Source organism: Panthera tigris, chromosome D2 (assembly GCF_018350195.1).
Source record: "Panthera tigris isolate Pti1 chromosome D2, P.tigris_Pti1_mat1.1, whole genome shotgun sequence".
Taxonomy (NCBI): domain Eukaryota; kingdom Metazoa; phylum Chordata; class Mammalia; order Carnivora; family Felidae; genus Panthera; species Panthera tigris.
Genome location: NC_056670.1, coordinates 77,094,094 through 77,116,052, shown reverse-complemented (window position 1 = coordinate 77,116,052; position 21,959 = coordinate 77,094,094). Strand labels below are relative to the sequence as shown.

Sequence of the window (21,959 nt, the reverse complement as noted above, 5' to 3'; positions counted from 1 at the left end):
GTGAGGGGAGCTCCTGAAAAGCAAAACGTGCCCCCCATGGGGGGCCATCTGGACACAATAATTACTCTCCGCCAAAGGTAAAATAGGAACCAAATAAGAGGTGTAAACATCAACTCAACACAGAGCCTGGTGGTTTCTACAAGACAAGCTTCCCATCTTCGTGCAAAAACAAAACGAAACCCTGCAACGATCGTTAAGAGGGTTTTACCTCCCAAGACCTCACGGCCCAACTGTTTGTAAAGAAAACTTGTAGAGAAACCACTCTGAGGGTTTTCTAGTAAACTGCTCACACAGACACAGTCAGCGAGGAGACGAAGCTCAAGTTTCGACAGAGCTTCCTCTAGAACTCTCGCCCGAGACTGCCCTCCCCATCAGCATCCGCACGCTTCCCAAGTCGTGGCCAATTAGAGAATCCGTGAGCGTTCCTCCAGCTCGCGTTGCGCAGCGGGTTTTCTGCAATCTGCCTGCAAATGCCACCGGCCACAAGCGAAGGAAAAGCCAGAGCCAGCACGACACAGAGGCCGCGACGTAACTTGTTTTTGCAAGTAGAAGCTAAAGTAAGCTGGCATATGTGGTTTTCCCAGACGTGATCCAAGGACAAGATCGCTTCCCACCACTTCCACCCCTCTGCAGAAAACAATCTGGAACATCCGTTGGTACCAGGCTCACCTGGGTGGCTTGCTGCACTTGGCAGAGTCAATGCTAGCTCACTCCAGTGCCAGGGGTTGAAAAGAGCATGGTCTTGAGGCCAGAAGAACCGTATTCAAAACAAGTCGGACCAGTGGCCCCCTGACAAGCTGTGTGCCCTTAGGGAAGTCACACACCTTCTCTGGGTCTTAAGCATCTCGACTGTAAAACGAGGGAGCTTCCGGTTGTGATATTTCGTGACTATGAATCTCTGAGCCAGGCGTGAGGCGGTACCCGTCTCAAAGGCTGAGCATCCCTGCTACCATGCTTCAGAAGCCAGAGGAGCTGGCCTCCCAGGTGGCCCGGAAAGGCCGTCTGGCCTAGAGCTGAGACCTCACGCCCAGGCTTGGTACTCCCCGCCCCCCCACCCCGCCCCCAAAGTCTCATTTTCTGCCAACTCTGGCCATGCATGTTCAAACACCAGGTGCTCGGTCGCTTGCCAGGAAGGGTCTCCTCCTGCAGCCATTGTGCTATGATGTCTGGCAGTTAGGCAAGGACAGACAACTTTCAGCCCCGCCCCTTCCTCTAGGAGGTTTGGGATGGGCCAGCAGCTCAAAACGATGTGCCAGAATAGTCGGGGCAATCTGTCCCATAAGATGCACTCAGAGATGCGTTCTGCCGGTGTAGCCCCAGCCGGGCTCACCCACACAGGCGCTCCCTCCCTCCCGCAAATGTTAGGTTTCAGCTACTTTACAGCCACTCTTGGCAAGAGGTTAACCCCAAAGCCCTAGTTCCCCAAGGAAAAGAATGCATTCCGCATGTGAGCTGAATGGCCTGACCTTGCGTCAAATATAATGTTGCAACATTGAAGCCACCCCGGTGGGGAGGCTGGTGGCTGAGGGAGAAGAATCTTTAGAGGGTAGTGATGGCCGTGGTCTAAAGAATCCAAGGCAGATGCAAATGAACTGCAACACATCTCTGCTAGTTCATGTGTCAATGAACCCGTGTTGCCAAGTAACCTGCCTTAATAATAGTGTTATCACCGGGCACTGGGTGGCTTAGTCGGTTAAACGTCCGACTTCGGCTCAGGTCCTGATCTCATGGGTTCGCGCCTTCCAGTCCCGCGTCAGGCTCTGCACTGACAGCTCAGAGCCTAGAGCCTGCTTGGGATTCTCTGTCTCCCGCTTTCTCTGCCCCTCCCCCACAGCACGCTCGCTCTCCCTTTCTCTCTCTCAAAAATACACATTTAAAAAATAATAGTATTACAGTCATTCAAATTATGATGGAAATAATAATGATAGTAATAATAAAAACAATTACCCCTGATATTTAAGTGCTTACTGTGTGCCAGGCAGGAACTCTGCTAAGCTCTTTACATATATTATTCTCATGTAATCTCTGTAATATCTCCATGTGGGAGGCCCTAGCATCATACACACTTTACAGGCAAGGAAACTGAGGCTCAGTGTGGCTAAGGAAATTGCTTTGAGGCTAAGAGTCTAATGTCAGAGCCCAAAGTGAGACCCAGCATCTGCCTCTAAGTCCCGTCTGACCCGATTTTCCAGGACAGGATGCCTCCAACTCACCTGATAGCCAGTTGGGTTGAATTATTCAGCAAGCACTTATGGAGTGCCCACTGTGTGCCATGCCGAGTATCAGGTGCTGAATAACCAAGAGCCTCGTCTGCTAGGCTCACATTCCCAAAGAAACAAGATCGTGACTTACTCTCTCGGCCACAGGCCAAGACTCCCCCCTCTCTCGAGACGACCACCAAGCACGTATCTGAGCAAGCACCCCTAAACAGAGAATTCAGAATCATAACCCAACTCCTGATCCCGTGCTGGAGGAGGGATGAGGTACAGACCCCTGGAAAGCGCTAGTGAGGAGACAGGAGCTGGTGAACAACCTGATCCCTCCGGAGTGGGTGAGCACTGAGCTAGGAGTCAATAAACCGCTGCACTACTCACCTGCAGCCGGTCAGCCCAACTACCAATTTACCCCAGCCCTCTTTCCAGTGGCAGAGCCTGTGTGCGGAGACTTTGGCTTCCCTTCTAAGCACCCGGCCTGGGTGCACGTTTGCGGGGTGACTGCTGAGCCACTTGTGGGGGGTGGAGCTGCCTGCGGGGTTCCCTGCAGCTCAGGGACCTTGTTCATGGGCTCTCTAGGAGCCAACAGGCCCCAGCTCTATACTAGTCATAGCCACCAGCTATTGAAAGCTGGCTTGGTGCAGAGTACTCTGTGTCTTGCTTCCTGCAGTCCCCATTTAAATGCCCCTTTAAGTCCCAGGAGACATCGGTGGCCCCATTTATCTGTGAAGAAGCCAAGGCTGGGAGCAGTCGCATGACCAATCATCTGGGCCCTGAGAGTAAAAGTCTGCATTTGAACTCAGGTGGCCTAACGTGCCCCCTCCCTCCGGTCTGATTTCATTTTCAGCCTCACTTCTGGCCCCTCCTCCTCTGGCCCTCCGGGCTGGCCTGGGGCAGCCTCAGAGGCCCTGCTTTCCTCCTTCCCCAGGATGGTGGGGGGGGGGGGGTCCTGGCCTGAGAACTCACCGCTGACCCACGTCCACCAGGCACCGTGGCTCACCTGACCCGCTCCCAGGGCATAGAGGCACCCCTCCCCTGAGGTTTCTATTCCCAACCACCCTCTGCCCACTTTGCAAAAGGAAAGGCCATTAAAAGTATCAGTACCCAGACGGGTGCCAGCGCCTTCCCTGGAAACAGAAACACTTTCACAGTCAGTGTCTGAATCAGCAGGTTGCTAAAATATTTAACGCCGGGGCGACTTAACAGGCCCTGTGCAGAAAGGGGAGGCCGAGGGGCGGTTGGCTGGGGCTGCTGCCCCCGCACACCCACGGGAAGCCTCCCCTACCTGCCACTTTCTCAGGACGAGGACCATGCAGAGACACAAAAGCAAGACCCATCTCTGCCCTGAGCCCATTTCTGCTCCCTCACGGGTGTGGCCAGTGGGGCTGGGTGGGCAGGGAGGGTTCTAGGTTAAGTGCCACTGTTTAACCCGGGTTACCGAGGCCCCCTCATCAGGCTGGGGCGTGAGTCACACTGGCCAAGCCGAGGCCTCTGGCTGGCCCAGGGGCAAACCTCCTTGGCTCAGGGGCTAGAGACGCCTTCTGCTGATCAGTGTTGCCAGGCGGTTGCGTGTGGCTATGCCCGAGTCTCCACTCTGCAGACAGGGCCGCCTGGCTTTCCCACTTGCAGAGCCCAGGGCAGCAAGAAGGAAACTAACGCTCACTCACCACCACCAGGCGCCCCGCCACCGGGCAGGGCTTCACGCACAGAACCTCTCGGAATCCACACCGGCTCTCATGGTGACAATCTCTTCCGTGTACAGGAAGAAAGTATGTCTTAAAGTTGGGCCGCCCCACCCAGAAGCCACTAGCCCCACTTGGCTCCTCCCAGCTTCAATTTTCAGTAAGCAAAGTTGAGTACAATTCACCGTTCGGTTCCTCAGTGGCCCTGAACCACGTTGCCCTGAAACTGACCCTCGATTTTCAGGTGACCTCATTCCAGGTGCTCAGTAGCCACCTGTGGCTAGCGTCCGCCATCCTGGACAGCGAAGACAGAGGACCCTTCCATCATTGTAGAAAGTTCTTGTGGACAGCGCCGACGTAGAGAGGAACTTCTCCCAGACTCCACCTGGCCACTAAGTGAACGATTCGGGATCTAAGCTCACGCATGGAAAACTTTCCAGAAAAGAGGTTCTGGTCCCAGCTTTGGGTCTCATTAGCTCTCTGACCTTGAGCAAGCCGTGTCATCTGTCGGAGACTCCACTTCCTCCTCTGCGACAGGCGTCTACAAACAGCACCTACTGAGGGTTGAGCTGTCAGAGAAAGAAGGTGCTGGACGCGAAGGTACTTTGGCCCAGAGGGAGGAATAAGTGAGAGGAGACTCATACTGAGTTCTTGTTTGGGGTCAGACACTCCAAACAGAGTGAGTGGCTCATGCAATCCTAACAATGCGGGGAGTGCTATGTGCTCCTGTGTTACAGGGGAGTGAACAGGTTCAGAGGATGCCGCCCCCAGGGTCAGAGAGCTAGAACTTGAGCTGGACCTTGAGGTCTGTCCACTTTGAGGCCTGTGCTTGTCCACGCTAGAACAGAGAGAACTCTTCTCTCCCAGACCTAGAAGCAGATTTTGGAGGTGGCTGGCATTGCCGGGAAACACAGCCCCCCTCCCCTGGGGAAGGGTCCTTGGCTCAGTTCAGGCATGGGGGGGTGGGGGGGATGTGCCATCAGAGGCCAGCAGGGCCCAGAATCTGGTACCAGCACTCTGCCAGTTAGCTTCTTCTCCCTTCCCTGTTTTGAGCCCTCGGGTTCCCTTCCAGCAACAATCAGCCAGAGTCTACAATGTCCATTTCTTGGGCCGCCTGAGCGGCTCTGTCAGTTAAGCGTCCAACTCTTGATTGCGGCTCAGGTCGTGATCTCACGGTTTGTGAGATCGAGCCCCGAGCCAGGCTCTGCGCTGACAGCATGGAGCCTGCTTGGGATTATCTGTCTCCCTTTCTCTCTGCTCCTTCCCTGCTCCTGCTTTCTCACCCTCCCTCCCTCTCTGTCTCTCTCTCTCTCTCTCTCTCTCTCATTCTGTCAAAATAAATAAACATAAGAAAAAATAAATAAAATATCCGTTTCTCCATCCCTGCGGCATCCAGGTCCGTGCAGTGGGGCTGCCTCTGCCCATGGCAGTAATGAGAGGTTCCAGGAAGAGCAGCCAGGCCAGTGTGGACACATTCATTTGGAAAATCACCGCCCAGCCCCGACATTGACCCTGGTTTTTCAAGTGGCGGTGAGAGGCTCTTCCCCGTCTTGGGTCCAGGTGCCGCATGACAGAGGCCACCCGGCAGAGGGGCTCAGAAACCCAGAACAGCCAGAGGCCGAGGCAGCAGAGCCAGCCCGCTGTGGCCGAGGAGGCTCCCCTGTGGGCGCCCCACAAGCCGGCTTTCCGAAGCGACCTGGCGTTTCTCCAAAGCTTCACCTCCAGGAAGATGCATTTTAATTACGGAACACAAAGGCTTCACAATAGAAAGGCTACATTTTAAAAGGTCCTGTGACTTTTATATGTGATGGCTCACAACGTCATTTGTAGAGTCCTCAGATCCTATGGACCTTTGAACCACACACCAAGCCCCCCCGTGAACCAAGTGGTGTCAGATACGATAGACGTGGAGGGCGTAGACAGGCCGGACAGCTGGAAACGACTCTTCTCCAGCGTCAGACTCCCCGGGGCCGTCACTATCGCACATATTGTGGAATTCCACACAGCGTGTCACTATTCCACGAAATGCGACCGTGGTCACATTTTCCTTTTGCTTAATTGCCGGGATGCTTTTGAATAAATACATAGAAAATTATAATCGCGGTTCCCGTTTTCATTACCATTATTTATTTATTATGTGGTATCTTACCATATACGAGGCGTCATAACAGATGCTTTAGAAACATTCTTTTTTTTTTTTAAGACACGTTCTAATTTTATCCTAACTCCAACCCTAACAGAAAAGTGTTTTTTGGGTTGTTCCCCCCTCCCCCCCATTTGATAGGTATGAGAAGATGGAAAAGCTAAGCAGTGCATCCAAGGCCACACGGCCAGTAAGAGGCCGCTGGGATGTGAATGGGCGTGTCTCACTCTACTGTCTCCTGTTTGGGAAGAGTGTAGCTCCAAGTAAAAGGAGTACCAGAGCAAGTCTGTAACAGCCCGACCCTTCTCAAAAGGAAGTTTAAAATAATAGAACCAAAGTAACACAAACCCGAACCCAGAAGGATCTCAGCAGAGAGAGGGATCTGTTGTCCTGGCTTTATCTCCTAAGAGAACTATGCTCGAATTCTTTTTTTTTCTCTCTCTCTCTCTCTCTTCCTTAATTTACACAGCTGCAGCCATCCTCAAAACCTTATTCTTAAACTCGAAAACACGGTGTCACAGCTGGTAATTTTAGAAGGAGGAGGAGGAGAGAGAAGGAAGAAAGGGAGACCAAGTGGGAAGCAAGGGTGGGAGGAAGGGTAAAAACCAGCTCCAAGCCCACGGTCAGGCCAGCTAGGACTTCCTCGGCACAATGCCAGTGGTCTCCCTCCCTTCCCCCTCTTGACCTCCCTCAGCTTTTCAACCCGACTGCCCTTCGCGGGCTAGCCTAGGTTTGCTCTAGGACCCTGAGCATCTGGGAATCATTTAATTCTCTCAACATACACTAATAATTGGAAATGATAGCTTTCCAAGTGTTTCCCCCAAATGGAAAAGAAAAAGACCCTTGTAAATAAATATTCAGCAAAAAGCAAGCTTGGTGATATCCAAGATGTTTTTGGATTTAGTTTCCCGAGCTGGGTAGAGTTGGATTTACTTTTCCAGAACTACATACCTGGCCATCAGCGGTATGTCATCAAAATGCCAGATTCTAGATTTTCCAGCCACGAGGAAGAGAGTCAGATGTGTACAAAGTTGAAATCAAATTGAAGCACCTCTTGTAGAGTAATCTAAAGGTAAAGTGAGGCTGTCTGTGGGCGCCACACTCTCGCACAGGCAGAGACCACACAAGGGTAGGAATCAACTCCTGCTTCTCAGAACCGGGTGCCCACGGACCCCTCAGGCGTGGGGTGATGGCAAAGCCACAGGACCCCACAGGCGTGGGGTGATGGCAAACCCAAAGCACACCCACCAGCAGTGCCCATATGGCTTCAAAATGTGGGAAATAAACCAATAACCATACCTGTGCTCCTGACATCTACATAGGTATGGGGTTGGGGTATCAAACCATCCTGTCACGGAGCCAGAAAAGAGACATTTCTAAGACACTGAACCTGATCATGGTATCGCTCTTTTCAAGTCTACAAAATCTTCAAAATTCAATCAATTCAACAGAAGCACGTCACCCGATGACCAACGAGAGAGCAGAAAATTTGGTTTTGATTTGCCTCGCTCTTACCGTAGCAACTCGAAACGTTAGATTTTTTAAATTGGAATACAATACAACATGGTACACGGTAAAAGATACTCATAAGGTTTGGCAATCACACACAGTCCCCAAAACATCCAAGTTGAAGCAGATCCCTGTGGGCTACACACTAGGGGTGAGAAAGAGTTCACTCTGTTCAGGCATGAAGATATTTTAGCAGACAAAGAATCCAGTACTAGAAAAGAAAGATAGCCAGGTTGGAACGTCCACTTTAGGAGAACAGTCTGCATGGGAAGAAACGGGGGCCGTTCAGTTCACTGCATGAGGAAAGGCCACCCCACAGAGAAAGGTAACAGGGAACCTGACAGCCACTGAACACCAGAATGTACCAGTATGTCACTGGAATCTGTGATTTCAGCCCTCACAGCAACTCCACGAGGCAGGCACCGTTGTCCTCCCCATTCTACAGGTGGGAAAAGCGAGTTTATGTACGTAACTAAGGGGCAGAGCTGGGGTGTGAATCTGGGGCCCCTGCTCCAAACTTGATCACCACCCCAGCTCCTGGTAGCGTCTGCTGTAGTGTGGCCAGCCCACTTGCCCCAGGCTGCCACTGAATGTCACCTTTGCGTGCCACACCTGCTATGCCCAGGGTGTGCGCCCCCTGGCCTTGGTGGAACTTTCTCTGAGGCCTGCCCAGATCCACAGCACGGCTCCCTGGTGGCAAAAGGATTCACCAGAGGCACTGAGACTCCTCCTCAAGGCAAAGAAGTGCTTCTAACGTTTGTATTAAAGTTGTAGGAATGGGGGCGGGGCAGGTGGCTTAGTCTATTGAGCGTCTGACTCTTGATTTCGGCTCAGGTCGTGATCTCGCAGTTTGTGGGTTCAAGCCCCACGGGGGGCTCTGCCCTGTCGGTGCAGAACCAACTTGGGACTCTCTCTCCCTCTCTCTGCCCTTTCCCTACACACACACACTCTCTCTATTTCTCAAAAGGAATACATCACCTTTTAAAAAACCTCGTAGGAACGAGGTTGCTGGGCAGAGAGATGTGGGCGTTTGGGGTCCCCGTGGGAATTTTTGGACTTCTGGATCATTGTCGACAGGTGTCAGAGCTCTGGGAGGGGCTGTGGGCTGTGTCCAGTAGGACAGCACGTGGCCGTTGAACGCTTGGAATGTGGCTGGTCCAAATTGGGTGTTGTGGCACTAAAATACACACCAGCTTTCAAAGACTTAGTATGAAAACGAGAATGCAGACCATCAAATTAATCATCTTTGTATCAATCACATGTTAAAATGATAATATTTGTGATATATTGGGTTAAGCAAGCTATATTATTGAAACCCATGGTACCTGGTTCTTTTTAGTTTTGGATGCGGCTAGTAGCAAATTTAAGATTACATCTGTGGCCTGTGTCCTATTTCTGTTGGAAAGAGCTGGTCTCTATCTTCCAGAGACCTCTGATGGTCCTGCTAAGCTTAAGCTGGAATCTGTCATAAACTATTTGCTCAGATGTTGTTGTTCCCGATTCCCCGTGGGGGCAGGGGGGGGGGGCGTGAGGTCACCCCACCTGGCAGGATGGAGGTGAGGGCCCATCAGAATTCTTTCTGGAAACCCTCAGCCAATGAAAGAGGGATAGGCCTTTTCCCCAAGAACCCAAAGTACAGGAAAACCAGCCCTCCTCCTCATTTCCTTCAAGGACAAGGACAAGGCAGGCTCTGGAGCCAAATGATCTAAACAGAAATAGACTGTGAGCCACACATGTAAGCCAAGAATGCAAAGGCCACGTATGTAATTTTAAAAGTTTTGGTAGCCACATTAGAAATAGGAAAAAGAAATACATGAAAGAAAATTTAATAATAATAACCCAATACATCAAAAATATTATTATTTTAATATATATCAACATAAAAATCATTAATGATGTATTTTGGTTTTTTTTCACATGAAACTTTCAACATCCGGTATGTATTTTAATTTTTTTAATGTTTATTTATTTTTGAGAAAGAGAGAGAGGGAGAGAGAGTGCACGAGCGGGGAAGAGGCAGGCAAAGAGAGGGAGACAACGAATCCAAAGCAGGCTCTAGTCTCTGAGCTGTCAGCACAGAGCCTGATGCGGGGCTCGAACTCACGGACTGTGAGATCATGACCTGCACTGAAGTCGGATGCTTAACCGACTGAGCCACTCAGCTGCCCCCACCAGTTTGTATTTTACACTCACAGCATATCACCATTCACATGTGACAAACGGCTGTCAAATCAAATGCTATACCTCTAAGAGATTCTAAAAGTCTACCACCCGTCAGACCCTCCATCAGAGCAAAGGGAACAGAAACACTGTTCTCACCTAAATGTCATTGCTCAATAAACTGTGATAGAGTCATACAACTTCAGCCACTAAGATACGTTCGCAGCGTTTTGATGGCAGGGGCAAAACACTACAAAATGTTGAAAAAGAAAAAACAGGGGATAAAAATACACAAAATAAGGGGCACCTGGGTGGCTCAGCCAATTAAGTGTCTGGCTTTGGTTCCGGTCATGATCTCACGGTTTGAGAGTTCGAGCCCCTCGTCGGGTTCTGTGCTGACAGCCCTGAGCCTGGAGCCTACTTTGGATTCTGTGTCTCCCTCTGTCTCTCTCTCTCTCTTCCCCTCCCCGGCTCACACTCTGTCTCTCTCTCTCTCTCTCTCAAAAATAAATAAACATTTAAAAAAATACATAAACTAATAAGTAACAGTGATCTTTAAGGGGTGTTGTTGTGGAGCTTTCTCTTATTCTTTATGCTTTTCTAATATTAATTTAGAAACTATGATTTTAAATGTTTCAATGATTATAACAACGAACCATAAATATTTCTTGAGCTACCATATGTCTGGCCCTAAGTTCTCCAAGAAGGTGATAAAACCTCCAGGGACATGGAGAAGGGTGCTAATATATCATTTGTGGGGAGGGAGAGGATTTTCCTAGTTAGATATTTCTTCTGCACTTTAACTGGGAGTGTCAAACATACACACAGGCAAGGACTGGGGCGGGGGTGGGGGGTTACGTGCTACGTCAGCAGCAGAGACAAGTGCCCAGTGCAGATGACACTTGCATCTGCCCAGGGCAGCACGTGCCTGCTTCTCGCCGGCCCAGCGTTCCTAAGAGGTGCCCTTGTGGGGCAGGGAAGGCAGCTGGGTGTCGGCAGAAGTGCTCAGACTCGAAAAACAGGTGATTGTGCATTCTTTCCGCATGTGCGAAATATGAATCGAATCATTTATAAAATGCCTGCAGCTGTTTGGGAGGACACGCTGGGCTGCCACAGGTACTAATTTAAAGTCCACCCTGCTACACACACACACACACACACACACACACACACACACACACACACAGAGCACCAGAACAGCCAAACGTCCCAGGATGGTCACATTTCCCCGGAAGGGTGAAACTTCTGAGCAGTAGGTTTTCTACAACCACAGGTGGCATTTCACGGAGGAAAGAGCCAGCAGGGGCATGTCCCACAAGTGTGAGGGTCCAGGATTCACAGTGACACCTGTCATTTGCCCCCTAATCTCGAGATCTCTATGGAGTATGACTGGGGTTGGTGAGTAGACATTCCTGCCTCCGAGATTAAATCAGCGTTGAACCCATCTGCCTCAAAAGGCAATAAGCCAGATGAGTGGTTGTCTAGGGCTGGGGTTGGGGGGTGGCGTGTGATGTCTAAGGGGTGCAGGGTTTCTTTGGGGGGGGGATGACAATGTTCTAAGATTGACTGTTGTGATGGTTGCACAACTCTGAATTAGCTAAAAGCCACCGAATTGCACAGTTCAAATGAGCGAATGTGCATTACATCTCAATAAAGCTGTTGTTGTTGTTTTTAAGGTACTAAACTCAGATGTGAAATTCACTCCATCCTGTTCATAACAATGCAGCCCTCAGTCATCTTGGGCACTGTTTCACCTGTATAAAGAATGGGAAAGGCTGTTTGCTTCTTTCTTATAGAAGGACTCGTGTGTCAGCAGATCTCTCCCCTGCAAAACACCCAATGTGTCTGCCAAAGCAAGGCCTCTTGGTTCTCCAAAGGCTGATACCTTTTTACTGACCTTTCTGCTCCTCCCACACTTCTGGCCTCGTCTGAAACGACGTTGCCCGGGACGTTTGGAGCCTCCTTCTCGGGAACTGAAAGTAAGGTGGATGGATCGGGCCTGGGGCTCTTTCTGGGATAAGGTAGAGAAAGCAATCGATGGTAAGAAGGGTATCTGTCTCCACATCCTACTGAAAAAGCCCATTTCCCAATTAAAGCTGTAAGTGGTACTACCCCCAAATCCTAGACAAAAATCACCTTCTGGCAAGTCAACGGCTTGGCGATGCCTTGGGATCATTGGGCCTCTCTGTATAAATAAATCCAGATTCAAAAGCAAATGTATCTGGGCTCCAGGAAAACATATGATTGACTCCAACCTCTGACCCAAGAGCGTGCTGCTAGCCAGTAAACATTTCACACTCTTCAGACAGTTTTCATTAAGCGAACGGAAGGTCACGTACCGGGAATGGGACACTGGGAACAAACAGCTCCCTGCTTCCACCATTTTGCTCACATTTTTGAAAATCGCTGCACGTCCAGAAGTGGCAAGTGAGTAAACTTAAACAGTTAAGTATGGACAACTTAGCTTTTTAAAAAAACCACCCGTCTGTTTCACTGACTCTTAAAAACCCGGGGTGGGAATCGCTCCTGAAGCTGGCCCCACGTTCCCCTGGGAGTTTGTCCTCGTCTGTACCTTTCAGCGTGGAGCGCTCCCGGGGCCTGGTTTTGCAGCTGCGGGTCCCGAGGTCCCTCAGGCTCTGGAGGTGAGGAGACTTGTAGCTTCCCGCCCCCAGCAGGGATGGGGGGCTCAGGGCCCAGCCACCCCTCAGCCTGCTGGTGCACAGACGGGCTGTCCGGGCTGTCCTCCGTGCCTGGGGCCCCAACAGAGCAGCCCGGGGCCCCGCCGGTTCCTGGCAGCGCTGGCCCAGGAGCAGCACCCGAGAGCATCCATGGAGCACCTGTCTCGGGCGGGTCACCAGACACACGTGCCCTGGTCTCAGAGTGACGTGCTGTGCTCAGAGTGACGTCACCCTCTGCTTCCCCAGCAGCTCCTGCCACCGTGCTGGGCTCCAGGGGAGTGGCTGATGCTTCTCCAGCCTGTGGCTCTGGGGCATTTTGCGTTTCTGAGATCCTGGCACCACCCCCAAGCGCGTCGGGGGGCCAGGGTGCGCCGATGGCCTCGGCCACAATCTCCCCACGGGGAGAAGACGCTCCCAGGGCACAGGTGAACACGGGCATGCCACTTGGACCCCCTGTGTGAGCAAAGCCCCAGGCGCCGTCGTCCTCTCCGGGCTGACTGTCGCCGGTGGCCGCTTCCTGGTGGTACACTCCAGGAGGAATTCTGTCGTCTGGAGCTGAGGCCCCTCCTCCGTGGCTCTGGGGAACCACCTGGAAGTCAGCAGCCTTTTCCACGGGCGTGTGCGGTACGGCTCCCGGAGAGGAGAGACCCGAAGCTAATTCCCTCTGGGCGCCCCCCTGCTGTGAGTGGGCCTGGCCCCCAAGCCCCAGCTCGGCTTCCCCAGTCCCCTCTAGCTTCTCACTGTCCTCCACCATCTGTGGGACATCAGCCATTTCCTTCCCCACGCTGGCACTGGACAGGTTCTGCTCTGCGGCTGGTGCCTCCAGACCCCGCAGCTTTCCTGGAGCGGGGTCCTGGGGGACCAGGCGGGAGACCTCAGCCTCCGTAGGTAGCTCCTGTTTCTTTTCCCTTGTGCCTACCCCGAGTCCAGCAGGAAGGGCGGGGAGAGGGGCGATGACCGCTCCTTGAGTCCCGTCTGGAGGCCTCTCTGGGCGTGGCCCTGCGAGGTCCTCACCCCGCACACTCCCCTGGGCTCCTGCCTTTTCTCCCCCTGCACTCTGGGGCCGATCGGCGGTCAAGGCTCTGAGCACAGACTTCTCAAAGATCTTGGTGATGTGCTCCCTGAAGTCAGGGAGCCCAGCGATCATGCCGGTCTGCCTGGAGCTTGTGTCCACGCCACCTGACGCGCCCCTCCTTGGATCCTTGGAAGGTTCTACCATCCTCTCCCTGCTGTCCTCTGTCTCCCTTGCATCACCTGCCACGCTTCCCTCACTGGCAGGGCGTGCTGGCATCTCCCCGGGCTTGGTGCCTGCGCCGGGCGCTCTTGCCCCCTCCTCCCCTGTCACCTGCTTACTCTCGGTCAGAAGCGGCATCCTGTCCAGGTAGGGGACGGAGCCCGCAGGTCCCTCAAAGTTTCCGGCTTTGGGGCTTCCGCTGCCGGCTTGCACCACAGAGATTTCGCCACCCGCTCCTGGTTGTGAGAGCGAGGCCAGCAAGCCGGCAGAAATCTTCCTGGGGGTAGCATCCTCCAAGGCAAGTGGAGACTCTTCTACGGCACAAGGTTCTGCCCCCTTCCCAGCAGCACCATCAATATCCAGGTAGGGAGTGCCGGGCACAGCCTCTTCTGGTGGCCCCGGTGGCAGGGGTTTCTTTGGGCTGCGGACAGCCTGGGCTGCAGAAATATCCACCTTGCTCCCGGGAATGGCACCCAGCTCTCTGGCTGCGAGCAAGGCATCCCGGGAGCTGGCCGAAAGCTGTTCTGCTCGGCAGGGCTCACCGAGGGCAAAGGTAGAGGCTTCCTTCCCAGGGGAGGCGCGCTGCTCAGTCTGAAGGCAGCCGCCCCACACAGCAGCTTCCGCTGGCCCCTCCAGAGCCCGCTGGACCCCCAGGTCTCCCTCCTCAGCCTGCCCACCGGCCTCAGCAGCCCCACCATCAGCACCTTGATCCTGAGCCGCGGGGAACCTTCCAAGAAGCCGTTGGGCCTCTGCATCCGAGGTTATGGGGAGCTCCATTCCCTTCGGTGGGGCCGGCGCTGGTCGCTGCCTGCCCGCCCGGGTTTCACCATTCGCCTCTCTGTCTGGGGCATCCCGGGTGGGTGTGACGCCAAGGGCGGCCGGCGGCCCGCGAGCTGCATCCAGGAGAGCTACTGAGTCAGGCCAACAAGGTGGGGTCCCCGCTGTGTTCCCACTTGCCTGCTCCGTCTCACCCAACCCCCGGAGCGGGGGCTGAGCGTCCGCGGCTTCTGAAGCTCCTGCATCACTGAGACATGCTTCTTCATGCTGACTGCTGGCTTTCAACACACCTGCCGGCTCCTGCTGGGACTTGTTCAGCCCCTGCTCGGCACAGCAATTCTCCCTTCCGCTCAAGAGACCCGCAGGAGGGGAGTCCTTCAAGGTGTCTGCCGCAGGAGGCGAGTCCCCGGCGGGCAGACTGCCACCGCATGCTTCCTCTTGCTCACCCTGCCCTAGCATCAGTCCCGTTGGTGATGACTCTGGCTGCTCGGTCGCAGGACTTTCTGGAACCGTGTCCCTGGGGGCTGAACTTGGAGCATCGCACAGACCGTCTTTGGGGAGCGCACGTTGAAGCTCTGATCCGGAAGCCTGCTCCTCTGTTCCATTCGGAGGCAAGCACGCATCCTCCGGAGGCCCCGCAGGTATTTGAGGAGCCTCTGAGCCCACGTTCCTAAAACCTAGACCCCCTGGGTAAGTCTCCTTCTCACGTTCACCGTGCTGGGGCTTCTCCCTGAGCATGTCAAAGATGGATGCTTCTGGGTCTGATTGCAAGGGCTGGAGAGGGGTCTCAGAAGATACCGAGGGCCCCTCAGAAGCAGCTCCTTGTATCCGGGGGTCCCCCAGGCAGGGCGGCTCTCCCTGCCGACCTTGCTCCAGGCTGAGCATCGCGAGCCCAGAGTCCACTGCCAAATTCTCCCCCTCGGGGGGTGGCCCATCGGCATGGACTTCCTGACCAGCTGCCTCACGCCCCAGCCCACAAGGCTGGCCCAGGGATGTCAGCAAAGCCTCCCCGTCACAGCTGCTGGGCCTCGGCGCAGATGGGGGGCTCCTCATCTTTGTCTCCGAAGTGCTCTCCGCCTCCTGGGCTTTGGGGTTGACCTCTGCAGCAGGAGCTGACAGGAAATCTGATTTCTCAGATTCTAAAGCAGGAAGATAGTCCATTCTTTCCAACCCCCCCACGTCCTGAAGGGTGTCGGGACACTGGGTCTGCAACCCTGGCCCCTCCCAGATGTCTTCTTCTGGAAGAATGTGTTCACCAGTTCCGTCCGGCCCAGGGGGCAGGAGGAGATCCTTCTCAGGGAGCTTGCGCAGGGAGCCAGAGGCACGGACCGCGCGGGCTTCTCCCATCATCCCACAGGCCGCCGAGCTCCTAGCTGCATCTTTTGATGGAGAGCCAGGCCTGTCGGGGTGCCCAGGACCCTCCTTCTTGAGGGGCTGTGCTGAGTCCGTGCCGGAATGCGCTCTGCTCTCCACGTCACGGCTTAGCTTTGAAACCTCGTCTCTTTCTACCTCTGGGTCGGGCTTGCGGCGGAAGGCCCCGGGTTGCTCTCCCCATGGGTTCTCAAGATCTCTATCGTCCAGTGGCTGTGTGACTTCTTCCTGTCCCCTAGAGTTGGCCCCAGGTGGTCTGCTCTCCTCCTCAGCCACTGCTGGGCTTTCAGGGGTCATGGCTTCATCCTTTGGCCCCAGTGACTTTCTGGCACTTTCATCTGATGCACTGGGTGGGGCGGGGGGCGGTACCCCTTGTTGGACTTCATGGTCCCTCGTTGAGAGCTCTCCCCTGTCCTCCGGGGGCACAGGGTCAGGACCCTCTCCAGGGCTCCCTTCTAGACCTTCTCCCTCATTTCTGAGATCTGATGTGTGCTTCTCCCGTCCCGTCAACCCTGCGTCTGCCAGCCCTTCGGCCAGATCTGTTAGAACTGGCATCGCAGCCCCGGAAACCATCTCTCTGGTCGACCAGCCGGGCTCTTCTGCGGCAGCCGAGGCCCCGGCAGCGGGCTGCAAAGCGGAGACTGAAGGTGGATGTGCATCCTCCGTCGGGGCCTGTGGGGAAGGCTCGGCGCTCACAAGCGAAGCCCCTGCGGGTCGGTTGCCTGCAGCAGCACAGACAGCTGTACTGGGATCGCCTCCCTGCCCCGCTGTCTCCAAGTGTCCCCGAGCACCGCTGGCATCCACAGTCTCCTTCCGAGAGCCCCCGGGCCCGGGCGCCAGCACAGGACTCGGTGAATCCCAGGGCAGCTCCGGGTGCTCCAGATGTGCTCCCTTTTGCTGCTGGCAGCTTTCCCAGGAACTGGTGCCAGCCTCTGGGGCAGCCCCTGAGTTGTTCCCAGTGGGACGGCAGGCCCCGAGGAGTCCCGAGTCATCAGCTAAAGCCTGAGGCAGTGCCTCCACTTGGCAGGTTTCTCTGTCTGAGGCTCTGGGCGCCGGATCTTGTGGAGTCGGGGTCTCGGGCTTTGTGGGGGGCTCTTCCAGGCCAGCTGAGCTCTCCCCGTCTGGTTGAGCTGCAGCTGGGGCCTTCGGGGCCGCTGGTACGGAAGCCGCCCCCTGCCTGGACTCTGCGAGGGGAAGGCCACCTGCGACCTCTTTCCCTTGGGACTCGGAGCTGCCAGGCTGGCCATCTTCTCCACAAAGCTGTCCCTTCATCAGCTCTTGAGGAAGTGCTGGTGAAATTGCTGGCAACTGGTCAGTGCTCCCGGAGGAAGATAATTTACGTCCCTCTTCCTTCAGATCTCTCCCTCTGCCCTGGGCACTGGGGACGATGGCACCCACATTGCACTGAGTAGAACCGTCCCCTTCAGGGACAAACACTGTTGGGACATCCCCATGGGCATTTGTGGAAGGTTCCTTCCTGGGGTGTTGAATTAGGGGCCAGTCTTCAGGTGCTGCTCCGGGGCTTGGCAGGCAACCTTCCGGGGGGCCCTCGGCAATGGGCGTGGAGGCTGGGGGGCACTCAAACTCCCAGGGCACTGGTGGCCAGAGCAGTGGAGAACCTTCTGGGCCTCTGGCTTCCTGTGGGCATTTGCTCGGCTCTGTCACTTCTGGGGACAGGAAGCACGGATCCAGGCTGGCAGCACCTTCAGAAGTGGGACAGGAGCTTCGGAGCCCAGCACTGCCAACAATGAAAACATTTGATGTTTCATTCATTCTCATGGATGTGAGGCCAGAGCCACATCACAAGCAGAATCACCCCCACCCCCACCTTTTCTCCCACTAAAGACCACAAAGCACACCATCCCCGCGCAGCTCACTCCTCGCCACGAAGAGACCTCGCTCCCCAGTCCTCCCCTTCCCATAACCATCACACAAGCCTTCGCTTTCTCCAAAAATCAATTCGGGGGCATCACACACATGCAGCTTGGAGCTTTCCGTGTTGCTCGGCTGTGAATAGGGAAATATGAAAACAAAATCCCAGTAGTCCAAAACGCAGGAGAATGAAAGTTTTTAATATGTATAAACCATAATCGAGGGTTTGAACCAGTTCCATGTAACTTACAAGGTCAGTCCTAAGTACATATGTGAACCCTTAGATGTTCAGGAAAAAGACACAAGTGGGCAAAGCCATGCTTTGAATTAAAGAAGTATTCTTGGGTCACCTGGGTGGCTCAGTCAGTGAAGCCTCTGACTCTTGAATTTGGCTCAGGTCATGATCTCATGGTCTGTGAGTTCAAGCCCTGAGTCGGGCTCCATGCTGACAGCACAGAGCCCGCTTTTGGGATTCTCAATCTCTCCCTCTCTCTCTGCCCCTCTCCCCCACTTGCACTCTAAATAAATACATACATACATAAATACATAAACTTAAAAAAAGAGAGATAAAGGGTTATTCTTGATAAAGGTTGACTCGATTCTTCTTAAAAAAATTTTTTTTTAATGTTTATTTATTTTTGAGAGAGACAGAGACAGAACGCCAGTGGGTTAGGGGCAGAGAGAGAGCGAGACACAGAATCTGAAACAGGCTCCAGGCTCCGAGCTGTCAGCACAGAGCCCGACGCGGGGCTCGAACTCATGAGCTGTGAGATCATGACCTGAGCCGAAGTCGGATGCTCAACCGACTGAGCCACCCAGGCGCCCCCAAAAAGTTGACTCGATTCTGAAATTCAACATGCGGTACTGTGAGGGGCATAATCCAAACATCAATTCTGCTTAGGTCTGCAGTTTCTGCCTGTGACCTATATATAAAACTAAAAGCTGAATTACCTTCATACCCATATCTGTCCTAACTTGAACTTACTTTGCTGGACAGCATGTGAACCTGCAGGCAACTTGGGGGAATGTGGCTCAGAATGATGGATTTGCTGTAGGTATCCAGCTATCGGGTTACTGTAAATTAGTTCATCACCTGCCATATCTGGACTGGGCTTTTCAATTCTACGTGGTTTTTATTAAGCACATTTAAAAATTTTTTTTAAATAATACATGGCCAATACAAAATTTTGAAAATGTAGGAAAAATGTCTCCCACATACTTGCCACTTGGAGTGTTCTGGCGAATTTCCTTTTCTTCCTACACAAGTTTTTAAAGGATGCGGTTTTGTTATTCTGACATAGCTGTGATTCTATGTACTTGTTATGATCACATACCTTTCACTGCCAAGAGAAATTGCTCAAGACAAAATTAATAGAAGTATGGTTTTTCCAGGGCTTTTACCATGTTTTTAAAAATTATTATAGGGAGAAAGATCTAGGGAAGGGCCTTGTGTTATATATATGCACATTCATGTATTCATACACCCACAGTGCTTTGCTTTTTTTTTTAATGTTTATTTTATTTTATTGAGAGAGAGAGAGAGAGAGAAAGAGAGAGTAAATGCATGTGAGCCGGGGAGGGGAAGAGAGAGAGGGGGACAGAGGATCTGAAGTGGGCTCTGTGCTGACAGCAGAGAGCCTGACATGGGGCTCGAACTCACGAACTGCGAGATCATGACCTGAGCCGAAGTCAGAGGCTCTGAGCCACCCAGGCGCCCCTCACACACCCACAGTGTTTTGAATGTGACCAGAGGAAAGATTCTAATCTACATGCTCACTTCCAAAATTCCAGCTTTGCAATGCAAGGCAATGCATATACATTCATTTATCAGGGACGCACACAGTGGCAAGGTGGAAAACATTCCTGTTAAAATTTAGAAATTGCAATGTGTCCTAAAATTTAGAAATTGCAAAATCCGTATATTGGGGCCCTAACCCCCAAGGTGACTGTATTTGGGGATAGGGTCACTAAGGTTAAATAAAGTAACACGAGTCGAGTCCTAATCCAACATGGGTGGTGTTCTTATCAGAAAAGGAAGAGACACCAGGAGTACGTCACACAGACAAGAGGCCACGAGAGGACACAGCCAGGAGCCACCGTCTGCGGGCCGAGAAGAAAGGTCTCATCTGAAACCACCACCCCTACCCTTGCAATTCCAGCTCCTAGAACAGTGAGAAAATAAATTTCTTCTGCCAAAGCCCCTCAATCTGTGGCAGCGTAAGCCGACCAATACAACAGGCATACGGGTATTTATCGTACTATCCTTGCCACATTTTGAGGCTTCCAATTTTCCCAGCTGAGAAGTTGGGAACATAATGTATGCTGCCCCCAGGAATAAAAACTTCTCCAAAAGGGAACCTGAATGTTTGTGTCCCCCCAGTTCATGTGTCGAAACCTGATCCCCAAGGTGATGGTATTGGGAGGTGGGGCCTTTGGGAGGTGACTTGGTCCTGATTCTGGAGCCCCCATGAATGGGATTAGTGGCCTTATGAACGAGTCCCCGGAGAGCTCCCTTGTCCCTTCTGTCTTGTGAGGACGCAGTGAAAAAACGTCCATCTGTGAACCAGGAAGCAGGCTCTCAGCAGACAGAATCTGCTGGCACCTTGATGTTGGATATCCTGCCTCCAGAACTGTGATCAACCAATACCTGTTGTTTACGCCCCTAGTCTCTTTCCCTGACTCTATCCCAGCCTCTCCCCAGGCCCCTCACCTATGAAATGTGTTTGACATCTTCGAAGGGGGTATGTATACACCATCACAGCACCACTAATCCTTATTTAATGCCTGTTCCCACACATATAACACAGGAATGATGTGCTGAAAATATTTAAGATGGGCCCAAGAAAGAGTTGGCTACTGTCTCAACGAGATTCATGTTTTCAGACCCCTTCAGGACTGACAAGGGCAAAAAGAGAAAACTCAGGGGGTGAGTTATCCAGACCCCTGTAATCCTCAGCTGGTCACACGGACAGCTGCGCCCAGAAAGCCCTGGCCCAGCGTTGACTCTGTCTACCTCAGGAAGCACCAGGCTCGGAGGGCTCACAAGCCACAGGGCTGTTGGCTCATGGATTGTTCTGGAACCAACAACTCTGCACTCCCCATCTGGCCAGCTTCCTTTTAACGAGCACTTTGCATTTTGTGTCCCACCCACAAACGAGGGGTCTCACCATTTAGAAGTTAATGACATCAGTGATGTGTAAGTTGGAAATGAAGCACTCCTCTATACGTCCGATTGATCCAGAAGCACAGACCCCCCCCCCCCCACTGGTAATGACACAAATAAAACCACTTCCTTGTCCCCGCCTCTGACAGGAGCTGCCAGCTTAGAGGGAGTGTGTGGCTTCCCTTCAGGTGGACTGAGGGACAAGATGATAGATGCACTCAACTTGGGCACCTTGAAAACCTGTGAGTCTTAGACAACCACCGGGAGCAAATTCCCACCGCGCGTGGGACACACGACTCCCCCGCCTCCCTCCTCTAATAAAAGCCCTGCTTGGGTTATTTAGCATAAGCTAAGCACCAGCAATTTCTTTGATTATCCATCTGAAGCAATTTTTAAAACCAGATTAAAGCCACTTGTCAGAAGCAGATTTGCCCAAGGGCAGGAAAAATTCTGAGAACCGATCTGTGAGGGCGCTTCAGTAACTGAAGGTTACATAATGTCCTTTTATGCTTCAAGATTGTATCGGCATGTGTGGGACGGCCATCCAGCTCAGAATCCAAAGGCCGGCTCTTGAGGGCTGGGCAGCGTAGACCTCTCAATGGGGGCTTTGCAGCCCGAAGGGGGCGCTGCCGTTGAGTGCAAGTTGCAGGATGAGGCCCGATGTTGTCCCCTTGGTGCAGACCAGAGGCCCCCAGCAAAATAAACGGAGAAGCGTGGGCTAAGAGGTGATTTCCTGCAGCAAAATTCGGAGCAGACAACGGAGGTGCAGAAAAGGCCGTCCCCACTACCCTGGCTGGAGACAATCACATCCAGATGGGCTCCTAAATACACAGTTCTGAAGACATACGCTTGAGCCACCCGGGAATGTTCAGAGAAGGAGGCCGTTTGAGAAAAAACAAGCGTGGCCCCTGAACTACCAGGGTTGAAGGGAACCAGCAAAACCATAAAGCATCACTGTCACGATGGAGAGTTGGCCACATACTGAGCATTTATCAAGGCCAGGCCCACGCTAAGCCCTTTTCAGTTATGACTGTGTTTAATGCACTCAGTAGCCCCGCAGAATGGATAGCCCTTACTGCCCACATGTAGAAATATTCCCAGAGAGGTTTAAGACTGGACTCAGGGTCTCGGAGCTCCTGATGCGAAGCAAGATCCAA

General features: G+C 53.0%; 1 protein-coding gene across 1 annotated transcript in view; it reads right to left on the bottom strand.

Moving 5' to 3' along the window:
- The window catches only part of TACC2 (transforming acidic coiled-coil containing protein 2), a 182,650-nt gene that overhangs the window by 135,933 nt on the left and 24,758 nt on the right, over positions 1 to 21,959 (bottom strand). The window contains exons 3-4 of the mRNA XM_042960095.1: positions 12,280 to 17,505; positions 11,605 to 11,718 (exon numbers count right to left, since the gene is read on the bottom strand). Of these exons, the coding sequence (XP_042816029.1) occupies positions 11,605 to 11,718; positions 12,280 to 17,505 (5,340 nt within the window). The remainder of the gene's footprint in view (positions 1 to 11,604; positions 11,719 to 12,279; positions 17,506 to 21,959) is intronic.